The sequence below is a fragment of the Mytilus edulis genome, chromosome 9 (genome assembly GCF_963676685.1).
Source record: "Mytilus edulis chromosome 9, xbMytEdul2.2, whole genome shotgun sequence".
NCBI lineage: Eukaryota > Metazoa > Mollusca > Bivalvia > Mytilida > Mytilidae > Mytilus > Mytilus edulis.
The window spans coordinates 40,799,488-40,826,609 of NC_092352.1; the positions used below are offsets into that span (position 1 = coordinate 40,799,488).

At 33.9% G+C, this 27,122-nt stretch overlaps 1 protein-coding gene across 1 annotated transcript in view; it reads right to left on the minus strand.

The window, feature by feature from the left end:
* Positions 1-2,148: 2,148 nt before the first annotated feature.
* LOC139489963 (neuroendocrine convertase 2-like) overlaps positions 2,149-27,122 on the minus strand; it is an 89,663-nt gene continuing 64,689 nt past the window's right edge. Inside the window, exons 8-17 of the mRNA XM_071276814.1 lie at positions 26,729-26,854; positions 24,903-24,970; positions 24,381-24,469; positions 23,073-23,254; positions 11,459-11,662; positions 10,110-10,210; positions 8,514-8,632; positions 6,818-6,935; positions 5,035-5,342; positions 2,149-2,351 (exon numbers count right to left, since the gene is read on the minus strand). Coding sequence (XP_071132915.1) covers positions 2,287-2,351; positions 5,035-5,342; positions 6,818-6,935; positions 8,514-8,632; positions 10,110-10,210; positions 11,459-11,662; positions 23,073-23,254; positions 24,381-24,469; positions 24,903-24,970; positions 26,729-26,854 — 1,380 coding nt within the window. The 3' untranslated portion in view covers positions 2,149-2,286. The remainder of the gene's footprint in view (positions 2,352-5,034; positions 5,343-6,817; positions 6,936-8,513; positions 8,633-10,109; positions 10,211-11,458; positions 11,663-23,072; positions 23,255-24,380; positions 24,470-24,902; positions 24,971-26,728; positions 26,855-27,122) is intronic.

The window sequence follows — 27,122 nt, forward strand, 5'->3', positions numbered from 1 at the left end:
TAAAAACTTTAACCAAATACAAACGTGACGCTACATTTTTTAGTATGAAATCGAGTTCAAATGCTCAAATTGCAATTGAAATTATTGGAAGTACATACATGTATATTTTGGAAGATAAGTTTTTATAACATTTATAAACCAGTGAAAACGATCGTTCCTTAGAGAGTTAATCTAATAAAGTTTGTTTGACTGATTACGTCGCACTACCTTTCGCTAAGCTTTGCCGCATTTGAATGTAATCGATAAAAATATAATTTAAAGCTAAAAATATTTTCTTTTTTATTTAAAATTTATCATATTGGCTTCATTTTTCCGTTCTGAAAATCAAAACACATTATTTTTCGTTGTTTTCTATAACGAACACCGAAATTAATAACGTTAAACGTTCAACTTGGTTAAAAGTTTTCCGACAGGAGACCTTTGGGAATTCATAAACTTAGTATTTTTTTGTTTATGATATACAAGATTGTTGCCTGAATGAATGTCGTTCAAATGTTATAGATTTGAAGGCACCTTTGCTTTGTACATTAATTATGTCAAAAAGTGATTATACATGTTATATGCAAATAATAAGAGAAAAAAAGTACTTGTAGAATGCAGTAATAATAACTAACGAATTTACAAACTTTTTAGAAATGATGTCCAAATTGGCCATCATCATCATAATACAAAGATCAAAGTCAATGGAACAAAATCATATACAAATACTGTCCTTTTTTCATGTATCAAACTGATAAAAAAAAATACTACCGAGAAGAAAGGCCCATGCTTTGTATTGTACGAACGGGATAAAAATAACGAATAATATATTTTTAACAATAAAAAAAAATAGTGTGGACTTTAACGGTGCTTTTTTGTGGACTTTAACGGAACTTGTTATTGTGGACTTTAACGGTGTTTTCTTGTCGACTTTAGCGGAGGTCAGTTTGTGGACTTTAGCGGAAAGTTTGTGGACTTTAACGGCGTTGTGGACTTTAGCGTAAAATTGTTGTGGACTTTAGCGGTGTTGTGGACTTTAGAGGGATTGTGGACTTTAACGGTGCCACAGTGCATCAACCGAAACGAATTTGACTTGACAAATATTTCTCATAAAGGTTTTCAATTTTGCATACATGTCATAAGAAATACATACAATATTTTTTAATTTATAAACATATATATAACAAATGATTATAGAAATGTCTATTTTCACCATTGGTTTACTATAATAGAGTTTACAAATATACCTGAAATGAAATAAAGAAGAAATTTAAGTATATATTTAATCCAATTAAAATGAAACTCATATTAGTATCATGTGCTGGAGATCATACTACTGGTTAAAACACTAAGGTCTCTTGAACAAATGACTAGCTACGCTTAATCTCTGCAGATAATCAATTCAAAGAAGCATGCCGTCCTTACATATTATGAAATAACTTTTAATTTTTCTTTTGATAAAGTTAGGATCATTATTGTAAAATTGTATTTATTTCTGCCTATCATCGCTTGAAATCATTGTGAAAATGGCCATGATTATGTCAGAGATTTGTGTATGCTAATTATTGCTCCCGTCCTCTTTTCTCCGATTGTGACATCACTGAATTAGACTTGTCAAGTGATTAGTACTTGCATGAGCAACACGACGGGTGCCACATGTGGAGTATTAAAGTCTTACCCTTTTGGAACTAACAAGTCCACGCATGGTTTTTCTTTGTGGGTTCGTGTTGTCCAATCTTTAGTTTTCTATGTACTGTCCTTTTATGGATCAATTCGTCTTTTCGTAGTTTTGTTTTCTCTTTGCCATGGTGTTTTGAGTTTTAATGTGACTTATGAGTTTTGAACATCCGCTTGGTATAATCCGCCTCTTTTCTAAATATGGCATTTCAAAATAATTTGTTATTAAGGTAGTTCTCTGTTTAAATAAAAGAACTTCATATTTTGCGGGGCACACTTGATTGTACATCGAAAAAATCAAACTCCGGGCAGACTACTTATAAATAAATCTACTCATAAATGTCGCCTTTTGTAGATAACGTATAAAACATTAAATGAAACAAAAAAATCATGAGGTGTCCCATTTATATATGTATACCCATAATTCGAATCTAATTCATTTAAAGTTTTCATATGTTTATAACTGTCCATTATCCCTCAAACTTTCATCAATGATATTGGCTTGATATATGAATAACAAAATATCTTTGGAGCATTGATTATTCCTAAACATAATTATAATTTTATTATAACGTACATTTAAAAAAGACTCATACACGCGAAAATAGTTTTACCGTGAAATACAGGTTTTTATCCTTTTTTCGTTGGAGTTGATGATGTTCCATAGAGAGTAAGATACCACCCATTAAGTTCCACTGAAATAGACAGGATTTATATTTTTATAAGTTGATAAATGAATGACATCATTTTAAATATCGCTGTATATATAATATATTATGGTATTTGCAAACACGACAAAAATCAAACAGGTGCTCCATTTTGTGGATATATGTGTGGTTATTGATGCTGTGACTAATCGAGCAAACATAGAACGACTATTTTCTGAATCTAAAGAATACTTGGTATAAAAGTTCATCCACAGCGAATGGAAATACTTTTTATTAGGTTAAAGTAGCTGTGAAACCAGGTTTACCATACCATTTTGTTTCAAATGGCTGTGCCAGGTCTGGAATTTCTCACTTGTTAACAGTGTGTGTTTTAATAAACTTGCTTTGATACATGCAAACTAGTGTGCTGTTATACCACTGTTCCAGGTTAGTAAAGGATTGAGCGCCCACATACATGTCCCAAGTCAGGAGCCTGGAGTTCAGTGGTTGTCGTTGGTTCATATCGGTAATATTTGTTTTTCGTAAATTGTTTTGTTATAAATTTGGCCGTTAGTTTTCTCATTTGAATTGTTTCATATTATTTATGTCCGGGTTTTATATAGTCGACTACACGGTAGGGGTTTTACTCGTTGTTGGAAGCTGTACGGCAACCTATTATAATTGCTTACATCCACTTCATATGAACTTTGGTAGATAGTTGTCTCATTGGCAATTATACTTCATCTCCTTATTTTTATATTGCCTTTTGATTTTTTTTTTAAATAGACAGACGCTAGCGGGGTTGAAAGGAAAATGACAGACTATACCGTTCTTAAAAGGAAAAGACTCAGTTTTACCGTGGCTGGAAGGAACAAAACAGACCATACCGTGGCTGAAAAGGGGTAAAAGGCTATGCTTCGGCAGAAAGAAAGAAAACAACCGTCATTGACAGGGAAAATAGTAATAGACAAACAACTAACTAGACATACTACAATGGAGGATAATTTACTTAAATAATAAAACGAAACGTTTGCTGTCGATATATTCGATTGCAAAGGAAAGGATTCTTCTTTACAAATATACCCTTTTGAACATGTTCTTGAAATGATGACTCCTTGAATCTCAGAGAACACTCAAAGTATTCCGAAAAGCGAATGATGTATGAGGCCTTAACACGTGAAGAGCAATCTGACTAATGAAGGCAACAGCAGTAAACCGCGGTTCAATAGTCATAAATCGATTAAGCGAAAACAAATCCGGTTCACCAACCTAAATCGAAGGAAACATATCATCTATAAGAGGAAAACAAGGAAACAACATAAACACTTAACTGCTACAAAAACAACCACCAACATACATAGAACGAACTATTTGATAGCAGCTGTCATTATCCTGACTTGGTACAGACAAACATGGTGGGTTGAAAATGGTTGTATGGCTAGCCAAACACCCCGCTTATATGTCAATGTTAAAAATACCGGTTAAATGACAACATTGCGTGACAGGAATACATTACAAATATAAAAAAGCAGTTATTGCTCATAGAAAGACATATGTCGTAAATCAAAATATAAAGGTAAAAGAGCCAAGGTCATCCACGATATCAGATGGACTTTTTTTTAGATAAAAAGTTTCAAGTTGATGAATAAATAAATAACAAAATTAAAAAGAAGCAATTTTTGGTCAAAATTTTAAATTGCGATGGAAAAGATCCCTTATTTACTATTTTTATCTTTTTGAACATGATCCTGAAATGATGACTTATTGAATGTTAAAAAAGATACAAAATTTTGATATATTGATAGCTTAATTTTACTAAAATCTTAAAGTTTGGATGTCAGTATTTGAACTTTTTTTAAAAAAAATTTCCCCGGTATTTTTATCTAACCCTTTGTTTCAAGTGTAATAAGAATACATAGTATAGGCTGTAACATGAACGACTCTATAATATATTTGAAAAAAGAAAATTATTTCCATTTTTTAGCTCAACTCATGCCGTAGCATCTCTTTGGATGTGTATAATCAAGAGAAATACTAAAATAACAAGAAAAGAGGTCTACGTGTTAGGGCGTCAGAATTGATAACTATATATGCTACCTTCAAAATTCCATGATCAATTGTTATGATGATCAACTAGGTTTGGGAATCAGTGTCAATTGTTAAAAGGTAGTTTCTAATAAATCAAATGGCTTATCGTAAATTTGATCGATACATTTTGACTGTGTGTCGACTCAGTAGCAGTATTTGTTTGGTGGTCTTAGATCCTTAAATGCATAGTCGTTCAATCTGCAAAATTAGCAATGTTTATGTATTTGCGGATTGTGAATTGTGCAATCGCATGGTAGGTGATAAATGCATAGAATGTGACGCTTATACTGTCAAAGTTAACCGCTGTCGGTCAGTTTGAAGTCCATGCAATTTCCGAGTTTTTTTTAATTTAAATAACATGATGTAGCACCTTTGCAAATAGGACAACTATCAACAAGTTTGAGGGTCCTCAATGTTTCAAACTTCTTAATTTATTTGGCCATTCATACTTTTTTTATTCGGGCGTGATAAGTTTTCTTGAAGACGAAACGAGCGTATAGCGTACAAAATTTTAATCCTGGTATATATGATCATGATGTGAGTTTATTTGCATCTTCTAAACGTTATTATTATATTTGAAATTCTGAAATCTGATATCGCCGCTAATATCATGTATTTGTTTTAATAATTGAATGATACATACCACTAGCTATCATGCTGTCTATCTTTAGGAAAACTTTCCATTTTCCTAAAGGATTTTCACCCCATAAATGAACAACTTTGTAAGTCCAAGTAAAGGAGCCTGATGTAGTATATGTGATGAGTGCGTCGCTGTATCGTTGAGGAAGTAGAACTACTTTGGTTCCACTGGGAGACACCAGGTATACCTCTACTGCTCCTCTACAGCATGAGTAACTAAAACTCACTGTAGCCATTACATGTTCTAAATGTCGGATTGGACAATCGTCACTGGAAACGTCAATTTTGCTTTTGGCTTTATATCTTTCCTTCCTACAAATAGAGTTAAATAGGTCGAAAATAAATGTTCATGGGTCACTATACTTTTCAATAGTTGAATTGATAAGTTAATCAATGTCTGTAATATTTAGTTTCATAATTGCCTTTAAGGCATTGATGCATAACTCAATTCAAAAATATGTTTGAAACCTGCTGCCTTTTGTTATCTATTATTATGTGTTTCTTTATCTAATACGTTCTCCTATTTATTTGTATTGAAGTCCTGTAATATTATATTATGTTGTCATTTTAATGTTATATTTAACATTGCCATTAAAGTGCGAGGTTTGGCATGCCACAGAACCAGGTTCAACCCACCATTTATTTCTTTATCAATGTCCTGTACCAAGTCAGGAAAATGACCATTGTTATATTATAGTTCGTTTATGTGTGTGTAACATTTCAACGTTGTGTTTCCGTTGTGTCGTTTGTTTTCTCTTATATTTGAGTGTATATTCACATTATTATAAGACGTGTCACGGTACTTTGCTATCCCAAATTCATGTATTTGCTTTTGATGTTATATTTGTTATTCTCATCGGATTTTGTCTAATGCTTAGTCCGTGTCTGTGTGTATTACATTTTAATGTTGTGTCGTTGTACTCCTCTTATATTTAATGCGTTTCCCTCAGTTTTAGTTTGTTACCCCGATTTTGTTTTTGTCCATAGATTTACGAGTTTTAAACAGTGGTATACTACTGTTGCCTTTATTCATATGTAAAGTAGGACTACATTAATTTTGTATTATCATGAAAAAGCAGGAATGATAATACCAGTGATTTTGATGAGTTGTGTTCCTATATCGTCACGTGACTCTAATATTATTCTATGTCCACTTTTGATAAGAATGAAGATACTAAATGCCAGTTGCAATGATCTGTATATGAATACAACTATAACATACGACTTATATGTTCTACGATTTGTTTCTTCAGAACTATACTTTTCTATCCCCTCGCTTCCCGTGGCATTATACTTTTACAAACTTTAAAGTTTTGTATCTTCATTATTTCTTAGATATTTGTGCATGTAGCCTTCCAAGTTGATATTAAAACTATCTTAGAACTATATGCTGAAAATGTGTGCATGGTATGTACTTGATGTATGAGTAATTCTCAGCAAATAAAGTATTAGACAATTCTAAAATCCACGGTCGGTGTCCAATAGAACATAGGACACAACTTTGAAAAGAAATGTATTCCGTTGAAGTGTGTTCTATATTTAAAAAATGAGTTTTATTTATTTAGTTCAGGGTTTGTTTATTCTGTCTATTTAATAATAAAAGTTCACTTCGATTTGCTCTGTAAGTCCACAAATTGGCTTTGTACAATACTTCCTAAATCTGAATAAAAAATTACGGGAATATAACTAACATCGTTATATTCAATTTACAAACAATTAGAAAAATAGAAGTGAACCATTATAGTTATGGCATGTCGCTAAGTCTTAATGTTTATACTTTTACCTACATGTTTGAGATGTTAATTTCTGATTCCCAAGTCAGTTGTTCCGGAACAGTTTTCCACTTTATTGCCTTTTTAACCATATCCTCAGCATTCATCAAACCGAATCCCATTTTATGATGAACTAATTCAAGAGATTAAGTATAATAATTACCATGTGAAATAGATGTCATATTGGCGTAACCATTGAAATCTGACGAAATCAAATAATATCAATCAACGGAACAAGTAAAAAATAACTGTCACATTCCTGACTTGGCACAGGTATTTCCCAAAGAAAATTGTGGGTTAAACCTGGGGAACCTCGAGCTCTGCTCAGCTCTTGTTATATTTCGGTATGACGTCAAATAAGCTAACCAGGCCTTACATGCAATAAATAAAACCATCATAGATACCAGAATTCAAATTTTCTACACAGGACGAGTGTTTCGTTTATAAAAGACTCACCAGTGACCCTTGAATTAAAAAAATAAAATCAGGTCAAATAAAGTACGAACTTGAAGAGCAATTGAGGACCCAAACTTTCGAAAGGGTTAACCAAATACACCTCAGATTATGTATAACTTTGATTAGAACTTAGTCAGGTTTGCTGGTTAAACAAATGAAAAAATGCTTCTCTTTTGAAAAACACATAAATACAAGCCGATATCTCGATTATCCGCTTAGCATCACATTGAAAAAACAGCTGATCGACACAATATTGATTGGAGCGTCTCTGATGTGTCTTGTATAGGCGGAACGCAAGTCAATAGCAAACCGATCTTTACTTTTTGTCTTACGTTTATTCGTTAGTTGTTGATTGTGCTGCTCGTCTCTGTGATTGGTCAACTCTTAAATTAACTGATTGTAATCGTATGTTCTAATGGTGTACTTTTACATCACTGTGTCAGGTTAGGGGAATGGTTTCACAGCAGCCAAAACATATTTATCCTCGGCCGCCACATTCTATATGTGTCTGTCCCAAGTCAGGAATCCAGTTATTCAATGGTTTTCGTGTATTGCAGTATATCATATTCGCTTTTCGCTTAAACTTTTGTGCATACATCTGGTCATAAGTTTACCCGTTCGAATTATTTTTAGCTATCAAACACTCTTCCCCTCTCAACCTAACCGTCAGTATTTCAGACCTTAATTCAGTTTGAGAGTAAAACACCGATCTGAGTCCATCAAAATAACCTTTATTAGTACATTAGTCAAATATACCATTACTTATATAATGCGCATTCTATGGCACGAACGTGATAATAATGCGACATTGAGATAAATCATCGACGAAACAGAGTTTTCCAGTAATCTACAATAACAATTTTACAATATATTTATACTCCTATGTATAACTGATTATACCATTTACATTTGACTGATTACATCATTACATTCGACTGATTTTACCATACATTTGACTGATAATACCATTTCATTTGACTGAAATATCTTTACATTTGACTGATTATATCATTACATTTGACTGATTATACCATTACAGTTGACTGATAATACCATTACATTCGACTGATTTTACCATTACATTCGACTGATTTTATCATAAAATTCGACTGATAATACCATTACATTCGACTTGTAATACCATGACATTTGACTGATTATACCATAATTTTTGACTGAATTAAAATGTAATAGTGTTATGGATGAAATGATTGTACCATAAAAAGAGAACAAAGATGCCATAACAGCTACCAACCTCTGAAGCCTGCTCCATTACGTTGCCATTTGTTCTCAATATCAAAGCGATCCTTGAACCCGTATGGTTTGGAAGTCCTAACTATTAAATGCTGAACATCTCTCCAGGTAAGGTCGTTGCTAGAAATGGAAGGTTTAATGAAAAATGTTTGCGTATAATAGCTGTGTCTTACCAATATGTTTTGAAACTATTGTTACCTATTATATGAACTGATCGATGGCAGTACAGTAGAAATTGTCACAGCTGGTGTTGATGTATAAAAAGGACTAAATACGGATAAGGTAATGCAAGTCAGTGATATCGTGTTGTATATTACATTTGTTTCTCATTTAATGTTTCATACTTAAATCAGGCCGTTTGGTTGAATTCTTTGAATCATTTCAAGACTTTTAATAGCTTGTCATACGATATGGGATTTCCTCCGTTTTCAAGTCCATATGATGACTTATGGTTGCTTATATCAATGTCTTTAGTCTCTAGTGAATAGCGGTCACACTGGCAATCATAATTATCCTATCATATCTTCTTCTTTTCTATATATAATTGGAAACCTTATCCCTGTTGCAACATCCAGTCTATCTTCGTTTGGAGTCCATGCGCAATCCTGACAGTTTGTTTAAATATGCATTTGTATATTCACACAGGATTTACGAGAATTTTGTTCCAAATGCGGTTTCAAAATATGGGCTTTAAAATTATTTTAAATTTCTTAAGTCTAGAAAACTGAAGTGAAGGGGAGAAAAACCTGAAACAATCCCATAAAAGGTTGCACAACTTCAACAAATTTGCAATCTGTATGATAAGTTGAAAGCATTAGAAATCTTGTTCGAAATTAAATTCACTAAAATCTAATCATTTATTTTTAATTTTACTGAAAAAAATATAAATAAATTCCTTAATTTGGAAAAGTTCATCAACAATTCCAAAAACCAGGTTTTAAAACTGAAACATGTGCAATCTTTCGATGAAGTGTCATGGATATGGGTTAAAAATGTTGGAGGAAATGATGACACAAAACGAATATCTCTTTTTATAAATGTTGCTGAGCATTCACTGTGTTCCCAAAGCATTGCAAAATACAAAAGTAATCCTTAAACAAGATTTTCATAGTAGGTGCACAATCTAAAATTTGAAGTGTCAATGATTTGGGATGAAAACTGTACGTCCTTTTCCAGAAACATCACATTCTTTAAACAGGTTTTAAACTTCGTCAGAGAGACATTTGAATATGGACTAATTAAGTTTTTATCTCCCTTTTCTGGAAGAATAAATAAATAAACTTAAACCAAATGTACTAACAGCAAAATGAGATATTTGTGCAACGGCTAAGAATTTAATGATTCGGGTTTCATATTTTACGCAGATGCGCGGATCTCAGTATGAAAATTGTACATTCATTTAGAGACATATATGTCTCTGATTCATTTATAACAGATCACCATCCTTGCCACGTGATTCTTGTCACGTCATCCCTGTCACGTCATCCTTGTCATGGATACATTCTAAAATTGTCTTGTTATTCCTTCGGTATTTCTTAGACTTTAATGAATACAATTGAGAATGAGAATTGAGATTGGAAACGAGGACGAAACTTACTTTGCCTCTAATGCAAGTGCGATGATTCCTACTGCAAGTGGAGCGGCAAAAGAAGTGCCTCGTAACCCATCTATACAACCAGAATTGGTAGAAGTTGACGTCTGTAAATGTTGAAAATACATATCGTTGCAATAAAGGTTTAACTGTAACTTTTACATGGTTCGGCGAGGTCTAAATTTGTATGATCATCTGATCTGTAAATGTACCAATGGTAACATATTCTTTACCATGACATATCTGACTGAGTTTGAATTCCGATGTCAGTTAATTAATGAAGTGCAGGAGCCGTTTACCGGTCACTGCACCAGTCTTGTTCTGGTTTACATATATTCTGTCATGTTTTTTTATTTTGAAAATAAGAGATGATTAATAGGTTTTGAAAAAGATTAACAATTTACAGTTACCTCTCAATAACATTAAAAAAATCAGTTCTGTAGCGTTTGGCACCTTACTAGAGCAGATTAAATACGTGAAGTGATACATTTGAGATCACCCCAGGTTTGTGTTGCTCAGTCCTTAGTTTTATATGTTGTCTTTTGTATACTGTTGTTTGTTTGTCTTAAACGTTTTTCGTTTTTTGCCATGACATTGTCATTTCGTTACAGACATGAATGACCCTCCTTCTCCAATTGAAATTCTAATAAAACTACTGACGATGGTAATTGAGCATTAAAAAAGGTTCTTTAATTTATCTTTAGAATTTATCAGAACAAATATATGATGAGTAAATATAACTTGAGAGCCGTGGTGTAATGGTTAGTGCATCGGACTACTAACACAAAGGTTCCTGGTTCGATTCCCGTTCGGGATGAAAATTTCAGTAACGCAATTTTCGGCTCTCGCTTGACACCATTTGCGAGTATGGTCTTGGGGAAACGATAATAGTCCGTCGGAAGGGGACGATAAATAGCTGACCCGTGTTAAAGCTAGGTTCACACTGCCGATCAGATCAACCCGATCAAGCCAAATTATGTGATCGGGAGACTGGTCTGACTCAATCGACAAGAATGTTCGGGATAGTCTACCTTGCTCGTCATCGATCTGACTTTCTACCCGAGAGTTTTTGACATGTCAAAAACATTTGAGTAAGGATCGAGAAGCAAGTCACTCGAGAATAGATCGAGAATTCGTCGAGTAGCGATCGAATTGATCGGGAAAGGATCGTGTAGAGATCGAGTTTGGTCGGAATACACTAATTTTTCCTATCAATACTCGGTCATTCGACTTTTGCTCGACTAAGGTCCGATCATTTCCAGATTATTTATATTGAAATATAGAAGGTAAGCTAGTGCTCGATTATTTATATTGAAATATAGGAAGTAAGCTAGTGCTGTATTATTTATACTTACGAATGATCTGTCAAAAACGCTTCCTCCATAAGCACTGGCCAATATCGAGGATCCTATTTCTCCATACCGAGCAACAGAGTCATAACCAACGCTTTGTATACCTATAGTATAGATAGTTAAATGTGTGGATTTTGTATTCGGTGTTGCAGTTGAGCCACCATTTCCGGCTGCGAAAACATATATGTTCCCTTTCCCTTGTCTTCCCTGGAATAAGAAAAGAAATATAAGTGTTCATCAAAGAAAGCTTCGTTTTTTTTTATCTATACACCTGGAAAAAGGTATTGCAACACCAAATTGAAATTGAAATTAAAAAAACACGTTTTATTTTTTTGTGATATAATTTGTTAAAACAGAACTAGTTAAACATTATGTAAATATCACCTGAGTTTAATCAATAACTATCGACTCGAAAAGTTCTTATCTGCACATGCAGCTTATGTACCCGTAAAAAACAACAAAACAGATGTTTTTATCCTCATGGTTTTCAACACTTTAAATAACCAAGTTTATAAAGTTATGTGATTGACACCTTGTTATAGGTCCTCCACTACTCTTAACTGCAGCAAAATGACAGATAAAAGCATGAGAGAAGCAGGAATGTCGCTGTGACAACCGCACGTATTGTTGGTCATCGCCATTCCACTAATAGTCGTTTTGAGAATAAAATCAGGCAATGCACGATGTTAAAGACCTTCCGAGATCAAGAAGACCGCCTATACCATCTGCTAGGGAAAATCAATCATAATGAAGGTTGGTCAGAGGGAAACCCATTGCATACAATACAATCCTAAAAAGAGAACGGTGGGCATACAGGATCATTTTAACAAGAACTGTTCGAGATCGATTCATCGCTACTGATTATCGTGCGATAAGACTATTTCGGGGACCTTTGCTTACGAACAGACACACAGTTGTCCGTATCCAATGTAGTGCAGAGCTCGCCAAAGTTGGAAATTAGCATCGTGAAGGAAGATCCATTATTTCCAATGGAATTCGGTTCATCTTCCTTGGCCCGATCGTAGCCCGGATTTGAACCATATCGAGCATACATAGGACACTACTGGGCGGCGGTTATCTGTTTGAATGGAGGCTGCGCACAAAGTACTAATTCTTTGGCGTAAAACGATCAACCATGATGTGACCAATCATCTTAAGACTAATTTTGAAATGTCTGACATTGTAAAGTTCGACTACAGTAAAAGTTGTAAAATGCATTTTTTGGTACAAAAAACATTTCATTTTTTTTTCAAACATTTTTTGTTTGTTTAAATGCCAATGTTATCATAAACTATGTTTCAATATTATTTTAAAAATTTTTTATCATATTCCATCAAAAATAAGAGGCTGATTTTTCAAGTTTTAAAAAATCAAGGTGTTGCAATACTTTTTTTCCATGTGTATATATATATATAATCAGAGAGTACCTGTTTTACTGTAAATGTATAAAGTCAAGTTTGTCCCATCAATTAAAAAAAAATAGATGAAATTAAAAGACCTTACACAAAAATTCAAGGGCAGATGAAACCAAACATAAAGTGCTATCACTTAAATCTAGTCTATTTATCAATCTCCTATTTCTTCTTGCGACCTTCATCGTTTTAGATTTTCATGTGAATTAAAATTTCAGTATTATAATTAAAATGTTATTAAGGAACGTAATAAATTGGATGCAGCCAAGACAAAATGCGCTTTATGCTACTTTTACAATCCAAACAATTAACAAAATAATCAAAATCATATAAACGATTGATTGTTGATTGCTTAACGTCCAGTGGCAAATATTTCATGCATATTCAGGACGAAGACGTGGCACTCTCTTTACACGAGACATCGGATTTAACGTCCCCATTCTGACAGGATGTGACTGCGAACTTAATACTTCCCGCACAGCCAAACGGACACCCCACTTCGGCAAGCGTTTTACTGCCGGTCGGGAGAAGACCAAGTGATTATATAAAAACAATTGAACACATATTTGCATTTATACAAATAGAGCAATCTAAGAAGAGATTTCTAAGAAAATGCCTAATATATATATTTATTTCTATTTTTACAAAATATGTACGCAGTTAAAATCACCGTTGATATCAATTCGGGAAAAAGATCTAAAGGAAGGATCTACTTCATGTACAACCATTTTCAAATCGGTCTCAATGGTGTTATCATAATTTTTTTAGTTTTCCTTATTTTTTAAATTGATACCACTAACTTTACCATTTAAGAATACGATAATAAAGAATTTACACACTTTACAATGATTCATGTAATTATAAGTGCGATTTCTAAATTCTATTTTTGATGGTGATTTTCAGAGTTATATAACCGGAAGAAAAGTGATTTCAGGAACTTTTACTATAATTTGCAAAGTGCTTTTTTAGGAACTCTCGTTTTGAATTGAATATGTATATGAACTCTCGTTTTGAATAGTTATATGAACTCTCGTTTCGAATAGTTATATGAACTCTCGTTTTGAATATTTATATGAACTTTCGTTTTAAATTGATTATTTCTCGTTTTAGTTTTAAGTTGAATATTTCTTGTTTTAAATGTTTCTTTATTCTTAAATATAATGTTTCTTCTTTCAAATATCCAAAGAGATTATAAATTTACTATTTTACAACCTAATCCGATGGCTGTCAAAAGTGCTAAACTTACACTCAACTTCAAAAGAAGCAATTATCGCTATTTTGCTAAGTTAAGCAGGAGGACAATAATCCGTTTATTATTACATAAGATTAGACAATGATAGATATATTTCATGAGAACCTTTTATAATGTTTTAATACCCTTATCTTTGAATTAATTTATGTTTTGTAAACTGTTGCTGGGGCAGTCTTCCCCGAGCTTTCGAACTGTAAACTTGTGTTAATAAATTTGTATATATTTTTATACGGTCTTGCGTTTAAAGCAGCCAAAGTGTCGATTATAGACCTACAGACTTTAATGTAACCCGTGCCGAAGTTCACGGACGTATGCCGGAAATCACGGGGTTATAATTGGGAAGGATCCCACGATTACCGTAACCTTTGCAGCCAAGCGAGTGTTTTACTTATGAACTAGTCCCAGTATACGAAAATTTTAAAATGGAATTACCGAAATTGGAACTTTTTAACGCGTTCGAAACAGAAAATGCAGACGTTTGGATAAAGAGATACGAACTCATGTGTGAATTTTCAAAGTGGGATGACGTACAAGCCACAAGAGCATTCACGTGTTTCATAGACAATTATGCTTTAGCATGGTATATGCTACTTGACGACGAAGACAGGAACAGCAAAGATAAACTATTCCGTAAGTTCAAGGACCGTTTTGGTAGAAATTGTATGCAAAAAGTGGGATTATGGAAGGAAGCGGCCAATCTGAAACAAAAAGACGATGAAACCGTTTCACAATTCATATCTAGGGTTGAGAAACTATGTTTTCTAGCAGGTCAAACCGTATTTATGGAGCGTTTTATATATCAAGGACTTAGACCAGAATTTGTTGTTCCGTTTGTAACCGCAACTGGTCTCAAACAAAAGTTTACCATACGTGAGGCTATCGATGCTGCATTGCTAGCAGACATGACAATTCAGTTGAAGTCGAAACCGAAACCAGACCAAGTCACCAGTGCTATTAAGGACAATCTTACACCGCAGAACCAACCCAGAAGTAATGGTAAGTGTGATACATACTGTCATAGTTACGAACATTTTGAGAATGCACAATTTTATGTCCCCCCTGTCAATGTACTTAATCATGTTTATAGACAACAGAAACGCCCCCCAAATAAAAGGCTTCAGAGAAACAAATTCAATTTTTATCCAAGTTGTGCTAATTCCAACCTATCCCATAATTCAATCAAAAGCAGGTTTATGAATTCTAGAAATAACCCCCCTAATCAGAATATTGTTAATCTTTTTGCAAATACAGGCTGTTCAAGAGTCGATTGTAAAATAAATGTTAGAATAGGTTCCTCGGTTATACATACTCTTGTCGATACCGGTGCAGCAGTATCGGTCATTAATACAAATACTTATAAGTCATTGCAAGTAGACAAACCTTACCCTGTAGATAAATTAGATTTGTTAGGTGTACGTGGTGTAAATGACAATTTTATCAGAGTGCTAGGCAAAGTTACACTGCCCGTTGAAATAGGAAAGCTTACTTTATTTCACGATTTTTATATTTTGGATGATGTCAATATGCCACTTATTTTAGGCCGAGACTTCATGCATGATCAAAAAGCTGAGATAAGTTTCCCCAAACAAGTTTTATCATTACAAAATGGAATGACAGAAGTTTCTTTAAGTCAGGGCCAAGATCGGGATCACAACCACAATTGTGTTCGTGTACTATCTGATGTTACATTTCAACCAAGACAAAGAGTTATTTTTCCTGTAAAAATAGAAAATTTTAGCAAAAACACATCAGGAGTGATTGAACCAAATTTTTCACTTGCTGGCAAACACAATATCATGGGAGCACGGTGCTTAATACAAACACATAACAACACTTCTGTATTTGAAATCTTAAATCCTACAAATGCTGTTATTACATTGAAAAAAAATACTGTAGTTGGAAATTTTATTAAAATTCAAGATGATAAAATTTTTGGAGAATTAAAAGAAAATTTTGAGTTTTTAGATAGTATCAGAACTGGCGAAGCTTCAAATTCAAATAATAATTATATCAAAATTGCTACCGAGATGGATATTGATCTTTCAAAATCCGATTTAACCGAAACACAAAAATATCAGTTATTGACTCTGTTAGGGCAATATAGGCAAGCTTTTGCTAAAGATATAACCGAATTGGGCTGTACCAAAATAGGCAAACACATCAAATTCAAATAATAATTATATCAAAATTGCTACCGAGATGGATATTGATCTTTCAAAATCCGATTTAACCGAAACACAAAAATATCAGTTATTGACTCTGTTAGGGCAATATAGGCAAGCTTTTGCTAAAGATATAACCGAATTGGGCTGTATTTTGATACAGGCGATGCAAATCCAGTCAGACAATTTCCGTACAGGACTACCCCTAAAACAAAGGAAGAAATAAATTCACATTTGGACGAAATGGAGGAACAAGGTATCATTCGTAAAAGCATGTCACCATGGAGCAGCCCCATCTTGCTAGTAGCTAAGCCCAATGGCGAGAAGAGAGTATGTGTGGACTATCGCAAACTAAATCGTCTGACGAAAATCTATACACAATCGCTCCCGAATCTTTCAGATGTCCTAGATACACTTGGAGAAAAGCATGCGCAGACATATAGCGTCTGTGATATGAGACAAGGCTTCTGGCAGCTGGAACTTGGACGAACAATCCAAAGAAAAGACTGCTTTTATGACACATCGAGGTCAGTACGAGTTCAACCGACTTCCATATGGCCTAGCAAATTCACCTGCAACCTTCAACATGATAATGAATGAAGTAATCCGGGATCTCAACTGGAAAAGCGCATTAGTTTATGTAGACGACATCCTTATTTACAGCAAGAACTTTGAAGAACACCTTTGTCATTTAGCAGCCCTATTTGACAAACTAATCGAAGCTAACCTCAAGTTGAAGCCGTCAAAGTGTCAGTTCGCTTGCAAAGAAGTCCAATATTTAGGCCACATTATCACCAAAGAAGGCATAGCAGTGGATCCAGAGAAGACGGCATCTGTACATTCCTTTGCAGCGCCGAAAAATGTCAAAGAAATACGTATGTTCCTTGGACTATGTAATTATTACAGGAAGTTCATTCACAACTACTCCAAAATTACGTCTCCGCTCAATCAACTGCTACACAAAGATCAACAATTTCATTGGACAGACGAATGTCAACGATCGCTCGAAACGCTCAAGACAAAACTCACTTCAGCTCCTATTCTAGTATTTCCGGACTTCAATAAAGAGTTTATTTTACATACTGACGCAAGTGGTACTGCAATAGGATATGTTCTAGGTCAACATGACAAGGACAAGAAACTCCGAGTTATTGCGTATGGCGGACGTATGCTACGAAAACCAGAACAAAGATGGGACGTCAAAGATAGACAATGCCTCGCACTAGTTGTAGCTATCAAACAGTTCCACGTTTATTTGGCAAATAACAAACTTCATGTTTATACTGACCATATAGCTTTGCAATATCTTCATCGCATTAAAGAGAGCACCGGACGTTTAGCTAGATGGTCCATGTATCTTCAGACGTACAATTTTGAGGTTCACTACCAACCCGGAAAGGATAACGTATGCGCAGATTTCCTCTCCAGAATTCAGCACCCAGAAAACCAGCGTCAGCGTCGACTCAGTATAGACGAAATCGAGGTTACATTTACAGCAACCGATCAATCCAGAAAAGAAACCAATCAACAACGTTCAGTCATCCAGCCAGTCCAGTCAGAACACTCAGACGAATCAAAACATGAATCAGTATCAGCAATTAAGGCAGTCACTGAAGCAGATAATCAATATCGTAATGCAGATCCATTACTCATGATGATCGAAACCACAAACCTTACCCAGGGTAGAATCCAAGCAGCTCAAAATGAAGACGAAGAAGCAGGACAAATGCTACAATACATTGAACAAAACACGTTACCCCAAGACAAAAAGAAAGCTGACGTTATAGTCCGAGAGTCAAACCACTACGTTGTTTCTTCTGGTATACTGTTTCACCATTACTATCCAAGAGGGAAAGGACACTTATCAGATAGGGTCATCAAACAATTAGTTGTACCGAAGTCATTGCGTAACGACGTACTTTTATCGTACCATGATGCAATTATTGCAGCGCATCCCGGTATTGACAGAACTTACCACAACATCCGAATGAAGTATTACTGGAAGAGAATGTACTCGGACATTGAAGATTATGTGAAAACCTGTATTGAATGTCAACAAGGCAAGACTAATCCGCACTCTAAAAGAGCACCCTTACAGCCGCTTCCGGCAACTGGAGTATTTGAAAGAATACACATGGACATTCTTTGCAATTTACCACAGTCAACAGGTGGATTCAACCAAATCTTACTAGTAGTATGTCCGTTCTCTAAATGGTGTGAAGCCTTTCCACTTAAAACAGGAGGAGCTGTAGAAACTGCAAGAATCTTGTACAACGAAATTATATGTCGATATGCTCCTTGTAGACAAATTCTTACAGATTTAGGGAAAAATTTCACTTCAAACCTCGTGAAAGAAATCTGCAAAATTTTCCAGATCACCAAGCTCAATACGTCATCCTATCATCCAGAATGCAATGCAGCAACCGAACGACAGAATCGTACATTAGCAACATCTCTGCGAATGTATTGTCATGACAACCAGTCAACATGGCCCGATTATTTACAAGGCGTCATGATGTCTTTCAGAAACACAATACAAACCGAGTCCACACAATATAGTCCATATCATTTGGTCTTTGGAAGAGAGCCTAGAAATCCTATAGATATTGCTCTGATTCCAGAATCTACAAAAGGATTGAGCAAAGATGCAGAGTCAGCCCTAAAATTGATTGTCGATAATCTAACCCTTGCCAGAAAAATTGCGAAGACGAATATTGAAGCTGCACAACAAAAGTACAAAACTCAACACGACAAAAACGTAGAGGAACCCACGTTTTTCATATTAGATAAAGTATGGCTTTATTGTACACGGACTCCAGTTTGGTTGTCGCCCAAACTCCAACGAAAATGGACGGGACCATATTACATTGCGGAACACATAGGCGAATACACTTACCGTTTGCGCAAAGCTTCTGACAATAAAATATTGAAGGCTCCAGTGCACGCTAATCGATTGAAGAAGTATCTCGACCCCAAGAATCGCCCCACGAACCCACCCAATGAAGTTATTGAAGATAACGACCTAAACCCAGAGGAACTCATGGACATGCCTGAAATCCTTGACAGAGTCAATGACACAATAATCAATCATACACAAAATCAAGTAGGGAAAAATAATCAAAATGATCAAACACAATTACACAAAGATAAACAACCGTCACAAAATCCAAACCCTCAACAGGACATATATGATGTCGAAAGAATACTTAAGTGTAGAAAACGAGGCAACATTAAGCAGTACCTTATTAAATGGCAAGGTTATAGTAGTTCACAAAATACATGGGAACCATCAAACAACTTACCCAATAATTTAATCCAACACTTTCATGCTCAGAGTCAAAGTAAAAATAAGCGAAAACGACATGGATAACTTTTAAAATAAACTACATGTAGGCCAAGTGTTTTTTTCTACAGAACACGGTTTTTATCGAGTCTAGATAATCAACTCAATGAGAAAAGTCTATTTTGGTTTGTCATTTTCACATTTAGAATCATTTTTATTAACAACACTTCATTATTCTACTATGAATATTCATTTCTTTTCTGAGATATTTGCCACTGACATTAAGAAATTAAGCAATAAATTGAGCTAAAGTCTGTGTATCTTTGTTGTAGCATAGAACCTAGTGTTTTACACAAGTGAAGGTTGTAACTTTGAACAAAGATCACTGACTATAGTATACCAAATAACCACAATTATTGTTTAGTTGTCGTTATTGTTTTGTGTCGTTTCACGCACCATGCTATAGGTAGTTGAATTTACACGTATGAGCTTCCGGGTGAATACATAGATTATCAGTGGAATAACAAAATCATTTTAGAATACAATTTTGGTTCGAAACAAGAGTGCAAGATGGACTCGTCACCTATCTTGTGTTCTTGTTTCCATTGGGTGTACAGAAGTGACGACCTGTATACTACATGTCAGAAAAATGCATTATTATGTTTGATCAAAACCTGCTTACAAGGTACAAATAGCCACTGATAATCTGATAATCGGTTTAAATTCTTGATAGTGTTTTCGAAAACCTTCCAGACAGTATAGTGCAGTTACGGGGCGCCGAATGGGACTCTTGTGGTTTTGTACAAAATTCAATTCTGTCATAACAAAATCATTTTTGTCTTACAAAACTATGTGCTACAGACTTGTTTTGTGAGAACTTCAATTTTGTGATGACAAAATTCATTTGTGTAGACAAAATTCATTTTTGTCATGACAAAACTCATTTTTGTAGACAAAATTCATATTTGTCATGACAAAAGTCAATTTTGTCTAAAAGGTATGCAAATATAAGCATATTTGCATACAAAATTGACTTTTGTTACCTGATATGGAAATTAAATCACAAAAGTCAATTGTGTGAGGTAAGATTCAATTTTGTGAGACAAAATTGACTTTTGTGAGACAAAATTAACTTTTGTGAGACAAAATTAACTTTTGTGAGACAAAAATGACTTTTGTGAGACAAAATTGACTTTTGTGAGACAAAATTGACTTTTGTGAGACAAAATTGAATTTTGTCAATTTTGTTGAGACAAAAGTCAATTTTGTTAATTTTGTTGAGACAAAAGTCAATTCTGTCAATTTTGTTGAGACAAAAATCAATTTTGTTGAGACAAAAGTCAATTTTGTTAATTTTGTTGAGACAAAAGTCAATTTTGTTAATTTTGTTGAGACAAAAGTCAATTTTGTCAATTTTGTTGAGACAAAAGTCAATTTTGTCAATTTTGTTGAGACAAAAGTCAATTTTGTGACGACAAAATTCATTTTTGTGACGACAAAATTCAATTTTGTAACAACAAAATTGACTTTTATGAGACAAAATTGACTTTCGTGAGACAAAATTGACTTTCGTGAGACAAAAATCAATTTTGTTGAGACAAAATTCAATTTTGTCAATTTTGTTGAGACAAAAGTCAATTTTGTCAATTTTGTCAATTTTGTTGAGACAAAAGTCAATTTGGTCAATTTTGTTGAGACAAAATTCAATTTTGTCAATTTTGTTGAGACAAAAGTCAATTTTGTCAATTTTGTTGAGACAAAAGTCAATTTTGTCAATTTTGTTGAGACAAAATTCATTTTTGTCAATTTTGTGTAACAAAAGTCGATTTTGTATGCAAATTAGTTCACAGAAACCAAACTAAACTAATTTGAATACAAAATTGACTTTTGTCGCCCAATTTTCAAATTAGGTAACAAAATTCAAGTCTGTGTAACAAAAATGAATTTTGTCATGACAAAAGTGACTTTTGTCCGCTGATAGATAATTTTGTATGACAAAACTTTAAATTTGTAGTATGATACAAATTTTGTTAAACTGAACTTATTTTTGTTGAACAAAAGTCACTTTTGTCCGTACAAAATTGAATTTTGAGTACAAAACCACAAGAGTCCCATTCGGCGCCCCGTAGCAGTTTGATTGAATTCTAAACGGGCCAATGATCATTATTGCCCTCCCCCCTTTTCCGCGATTCATTGAATACTTAGATACTTAGTTCTACTTTTATGATTATAGTAAAAGTATCCCCTTCGTTGTTTTATATATCTATACATATATATAATAGAGCCATGCTCTTTTGAGTTGTGAAGCTGAAATAGATATTTCAGTATACTTATGTCAGTAGTCCCCCTCCTCAGAGTATAGTATACTTATGTCAGTAGTCCCCCTCCTCAGAGTATAGTATACTTATGTCAGTAGTCCCCCTCCTCAGAGTATAGTATACTTATGTCAGTAGTCCCCCTCCTCAGAGTATAGTATACTTATGTCAGTAGTCCCCCTCCTCAGAGTATAGTATATTTATGTCAGTAGTTCCCCTCCTCGAATATCTAGTATATTTATGTTTATCCCCCTCCACATACCCCCTATATATATCCATTAAAAGGTCCAATATGTGCATTTTCTATGTTCGTGATGTTTTCAGTATGTACACACTTTCAGCAACCAGAAAGACGAATCACCCAAAGACGAATTACCCAAAGACGAATTACCCATAGATGAAATAACATTACAAACCCAAATACGAAATGTAGCAATTGGTGCTCGGGACGAGCACTTCGGGGAAGTAGTGGAGAATATAACCGGAAGAAAAGTGATTTCAGGAACTTTTACTATAATTTGCAAAGTGCTTTTTAGGAACTCTCGTTTTGAATTGAATATGTATATGAACTCTCGTTTTGAATAGTTATATGAACTCTCGTTTCGAATAGTTATATGAACTCTCGTTTTGAATATTTATATGAACTTTCGTTTTAAATTGATTATTTCTCGTTTTAGTTTTAAGTTGAATATTTCTTGTTTTAAATGTTTCTTTATTCTTAAATATAATGTTTCTTCTTTCAAATATCCAAAGAGATTATAAATTTACTACTTTACAACTTAATCCGATGGCTGTCAAAAGTGCTAAACTTACACTCAACTTCAAAAGAAGCAATTATCGCTATTTTGCTAAGTTAAGCCGGAGGACAATAATCCGTTTATTATTACATAAGATTAGACAATGATAGATATATTTCATGAGAACCTTTTATAATGTTTTAATACCCTTATCTTTGAATTAATTTATGTTTTGTAAACTGTTGCTGGGGCAGTCTTCTCCGAGCTTTCGAACTGTAAACTTGTGTTAATAAATTTGTATATATTTTTATACGGTCTTGCGTTTAAAGCAGCCAAAGTGTCGATTATAGACCTACAGACTTTAATGTAACCCGTGCCGAAGTTCACGGACGTATGCCGGAAATCACGGGGTTATAGTTATTTAAACATGTGCAATAACAGTATGCATGAACTTACATATTTTGCATTGTTTTCAAATGCTGCTAGGCGCAATGGTCCTAATGATGAGGAACTATATGTTCCAGATGGACCATAGCTATTACAATAAACGTCAATTGTATCAGACATATGAGATATTGCCATGGCTTGTTGCGAATCTGTTAAATAGATCTGGCCAACCGCGCCTAGTAATCCAATAGCTGAAAAATAAAGAAAAGACGTAAATTTCAAAATTTATCTAATCAATACAAAACAAACGTCTCCACAGGGATCCCCAGTTATAATATAATATTAGTCGTGATAAGTGAAAACCTATATGATATACGGATATGTTGATTGGTTATGGCTTCGGATTATTTCTAAGTGAGGTGTACCAAGGTAAAAAAACACAGAACAACTGGATAGTTTCATTAAGAGCCTAGTATAGTTTCGAATGGATCATGAAACTCAAAATGGTGACATATTTTTTTTATGGAAATGTATATTTTATTTCTAGATGAAGAAAATGCTACGTAAATTAAGCTTCGTTTTGGGTAACTCGACCCTACCTATTATTATTACTGTCTTCCGTGACATTTAAGTAAGAAAACTCATGTCGAGTTGTCAGCTGCAGTCTAATCATATTTATGTCAAACCAACATTAACATTTTTAACATGTCGCCCTCAATATAGTTTTGTATTAGGCCTAATAATAAATGAGATTAATTTAACCTTTAGAATAAAAAAACATTATTTGTTTCCCATGCATGAAGTCTCGTTTATAGAGAGAAGGGAAGACAGAAAGTATGTTGAAAGTTGACAATTGACTGGAATCTTGTAGAGTAGCAAGGACGCATGTCGGGAGAATTAAACTGAATCTTGCCAACGCAGATTTAGTAGATAAATGTCGATGATGAGTTAGAAAACAGGTTTTGCTGAAAAGGCTCTTTTCAGGGCCAAACAGATATCCACAAAAAAATTTAAATTGTTGTGACACTATAAAACTTTGGTATATGTGTGGCCATGGTCAATTTTAAATAGCACAGTTGCTAACACTAAACCGTGGTATACATTTAACTAAATTATACCATGATAGGTTGCTGTGGTATAATTTTCGGTTATTGTAAAAAAAAATACTCACGTCTGCTTTCATAGGTTTGATAACAACGGTATATGTTAAAATAGATTTTAAAATACTATATTGATGATGGATAGGCGTTTAACGTTCAAGGACAAATTTTAAATGACTTTCAGGGCGAAAGATTTTAATTTTACTAAGTAACTACTAGTATTATGAAATGTAATATAAATAAGTGATAGTTCAAAATAAATCTCAGCTTTTCTTACCTATTAGTGTTGCATTATTTGCAACACCAACAGCACAATAGTCATTCCCCTTTGTTGCACCTATAACACCGGAAACCGCTGTTCCGTGACTGAAAAAAATACAAAATATCATTTAGTCATGCAAACCAAGAGATCCTGTTCTCCAATCTCTGGTATTCTATGTAGTGTTGTGTAGACCTTAGGTTTCGTTGTTTTCCTGGTTGTAGTGCCCATGGAGATGTATGTCCTTGTCTTATTGCCAATGGAGTCATTTGACATGTTTGACTTTTTTTATTTTCTTTCTTTTTTCAATGCTCATTAGTACTGTCATCTTTTTTTTTTTTTAATTTCCCCCAAAATGAGAGGGCAGATGGGTGACTTCATAATTTCTTATTTTATGCTTATGCCTTTCTATAACTTATCCTTTATCCTCAAAGCAGTAAATCTATTGAACCCTAATCAAAAGAGGTACTTTTAGAACTGTTTAAACTAAGCCTTTTTTGGTTCAAAAGGTTTGGTCCTTATATGTATTTATCATCTTACGTCATGGTTGAATCTGTTGGATTCGGGTCGTCGTCATCGTTGTAATAATCATATGAACTGGATACATTCTACAAAATACTTTTATTGTTAAAAAAGGGCAAGAAACAAATACGATCAGATATGATAAGATAAGATCAGATAAGAAATGATAAGAAATGATAAGAAAAGATACGATAAGATAAAACAAGATAAGACAAGACATAACAATATATAAGATAAGATATATAAGATAAGACAAGATAAGATATGGTCCGGTAAGATACGGTAAGATACGATAAGTTACAATAAGATAAGACAAGATAAGACAAGATAAGACAAAATAAGATAAGATGATATAATATAAGATATCGTAAGATAAGACAAGACAAGATAAGATATGATATGAGAATCTAGATCTGATAAGAAACGATAAGTTACGACCAGACCAGACCAGACAAGACAAGACCAGACAAGACAAGACAAGACCAGACCAGATCAGACCAGATCAGAACAATCAGTACAGGTTAGACATTGTAACGTAAAAAGGGCACTACTTTTTTGTTTATCAAAATTTAAAACATTTACTTGAAATGTTTTTATATAAGGTAATCTGGCGCAATACTCGCAAGGGTAGTCGCCATTAAACTCTATTTAGTAGTAGTTTATCAAAGTATCCTAAATTCTAGCGGAGCTGTTTCTCATTTCTAAGTTGGTTTGCATATTACCAAAAGTACAAACGTTATAATTCTTTTATTGATACCATTCGTTTATTTTCAAATATGGTCAAAAAGCCATCTATTTATAAGTGTGACGTATTTTGCATGCGCGAAACGTGAAATTAAAAGGACAAAAAAAACTATGTACCTAAATACAAATCTAACTGTTGCGTGGTAGTCTAAAGAATGAACTCGCCATATTAGTAAGATCGGTATGTATCTTAGGACAAATTTAACTGTTACTTGGTAACGAGCTAACGCATCATATTAGTATAATCGGTATGTATCTTAAGACAAATCTCATTGTTGCTTGGTTACGAACTAACTCACTATATTTGTCAGATCGATATGTATCTTAAGACAAATTTTACTGTTGCTTAGTAACGAACTAACTCACTATATTTGTCAGATCGGTATGTATCTTAAGATAAATCAAACTGTTGCTTGGTAACGAACTAACTCACTATATTTGTCAGATCGATATGTATATTAAGACAAGTCTTACTGTTGCTTAGTAACGAACAAACTTACAATATTTGTCAGATCGGTATTATCTTTAGACAAATCTAACTGTTGCTCAGTAACAGATTAACTCACAATATTTGTCAGATCGTTATGTATCTTAAGAAAAATGTAACTGTTGCTTGGTAACGAACTAACTCACCATATTAGTCAGATCGATATGTTTCTTAAGACATATCTAACTGTTGCTTGGAAACGAACTAACTTGCAATGTAAGTCAGATCGGTATGTATCTTAAAACAAATCGAACTGTTGCTTGGTAACGAACTAACTCGCAATGTAAGTTAGATCGGTATGTATCTTGAAACAAATCTAACTGTTGCTTTGTAACGAACTAACTCACCATATTAGTCAGATCGATATGTTTCTTAAGCCATATCTAACTGTTGCTTGGAAACGAACTAACTCGCAATGTAAGTCAGATCGGTATGTATCTGAAAACAAATCGAACTGTTGCTTGGTAACGAACTAACTCGCAATGTTAGTTAGATCGGTATGTATCTTGAAACAAATCTAACTGTTGCTTGATAACGAACTAACTCACCATATTTGTCAGATTAGCATGTATTTTAAGACAAATCTAACTTGCTTGGTGACAAATTAACTCACCATATTTGTCAGATCGATATGGTCTGTTTGAATTAACGAGTCTACTACACCAACTGTGACACCTTTACCTGTGTAACCTAAGGCCCAAGCTTCTTGAATGTGATGTGGATATTTCATCACACCGTTCTGTAAAATAAACAAAAATTACTGTGAAGTACAGCCATCAATCTAATTGAACATGTGTTCCTTATTTTGTGATATGATGTCGTTAGGAGATATTTAGGTCTTTCCACTTTTCTACTGTGGAAATATCTATTGATTTTCTTCTGATCATTATTAGGTCTTTCCAATTTTCTGTTCATTTGTTCTGATTATTATTATATTTCTTCTTGCGCCCATAGCTTACACGCTTTTGCAACTAAACCCGCTTAACCGTATACATTTTGTAAGAGGT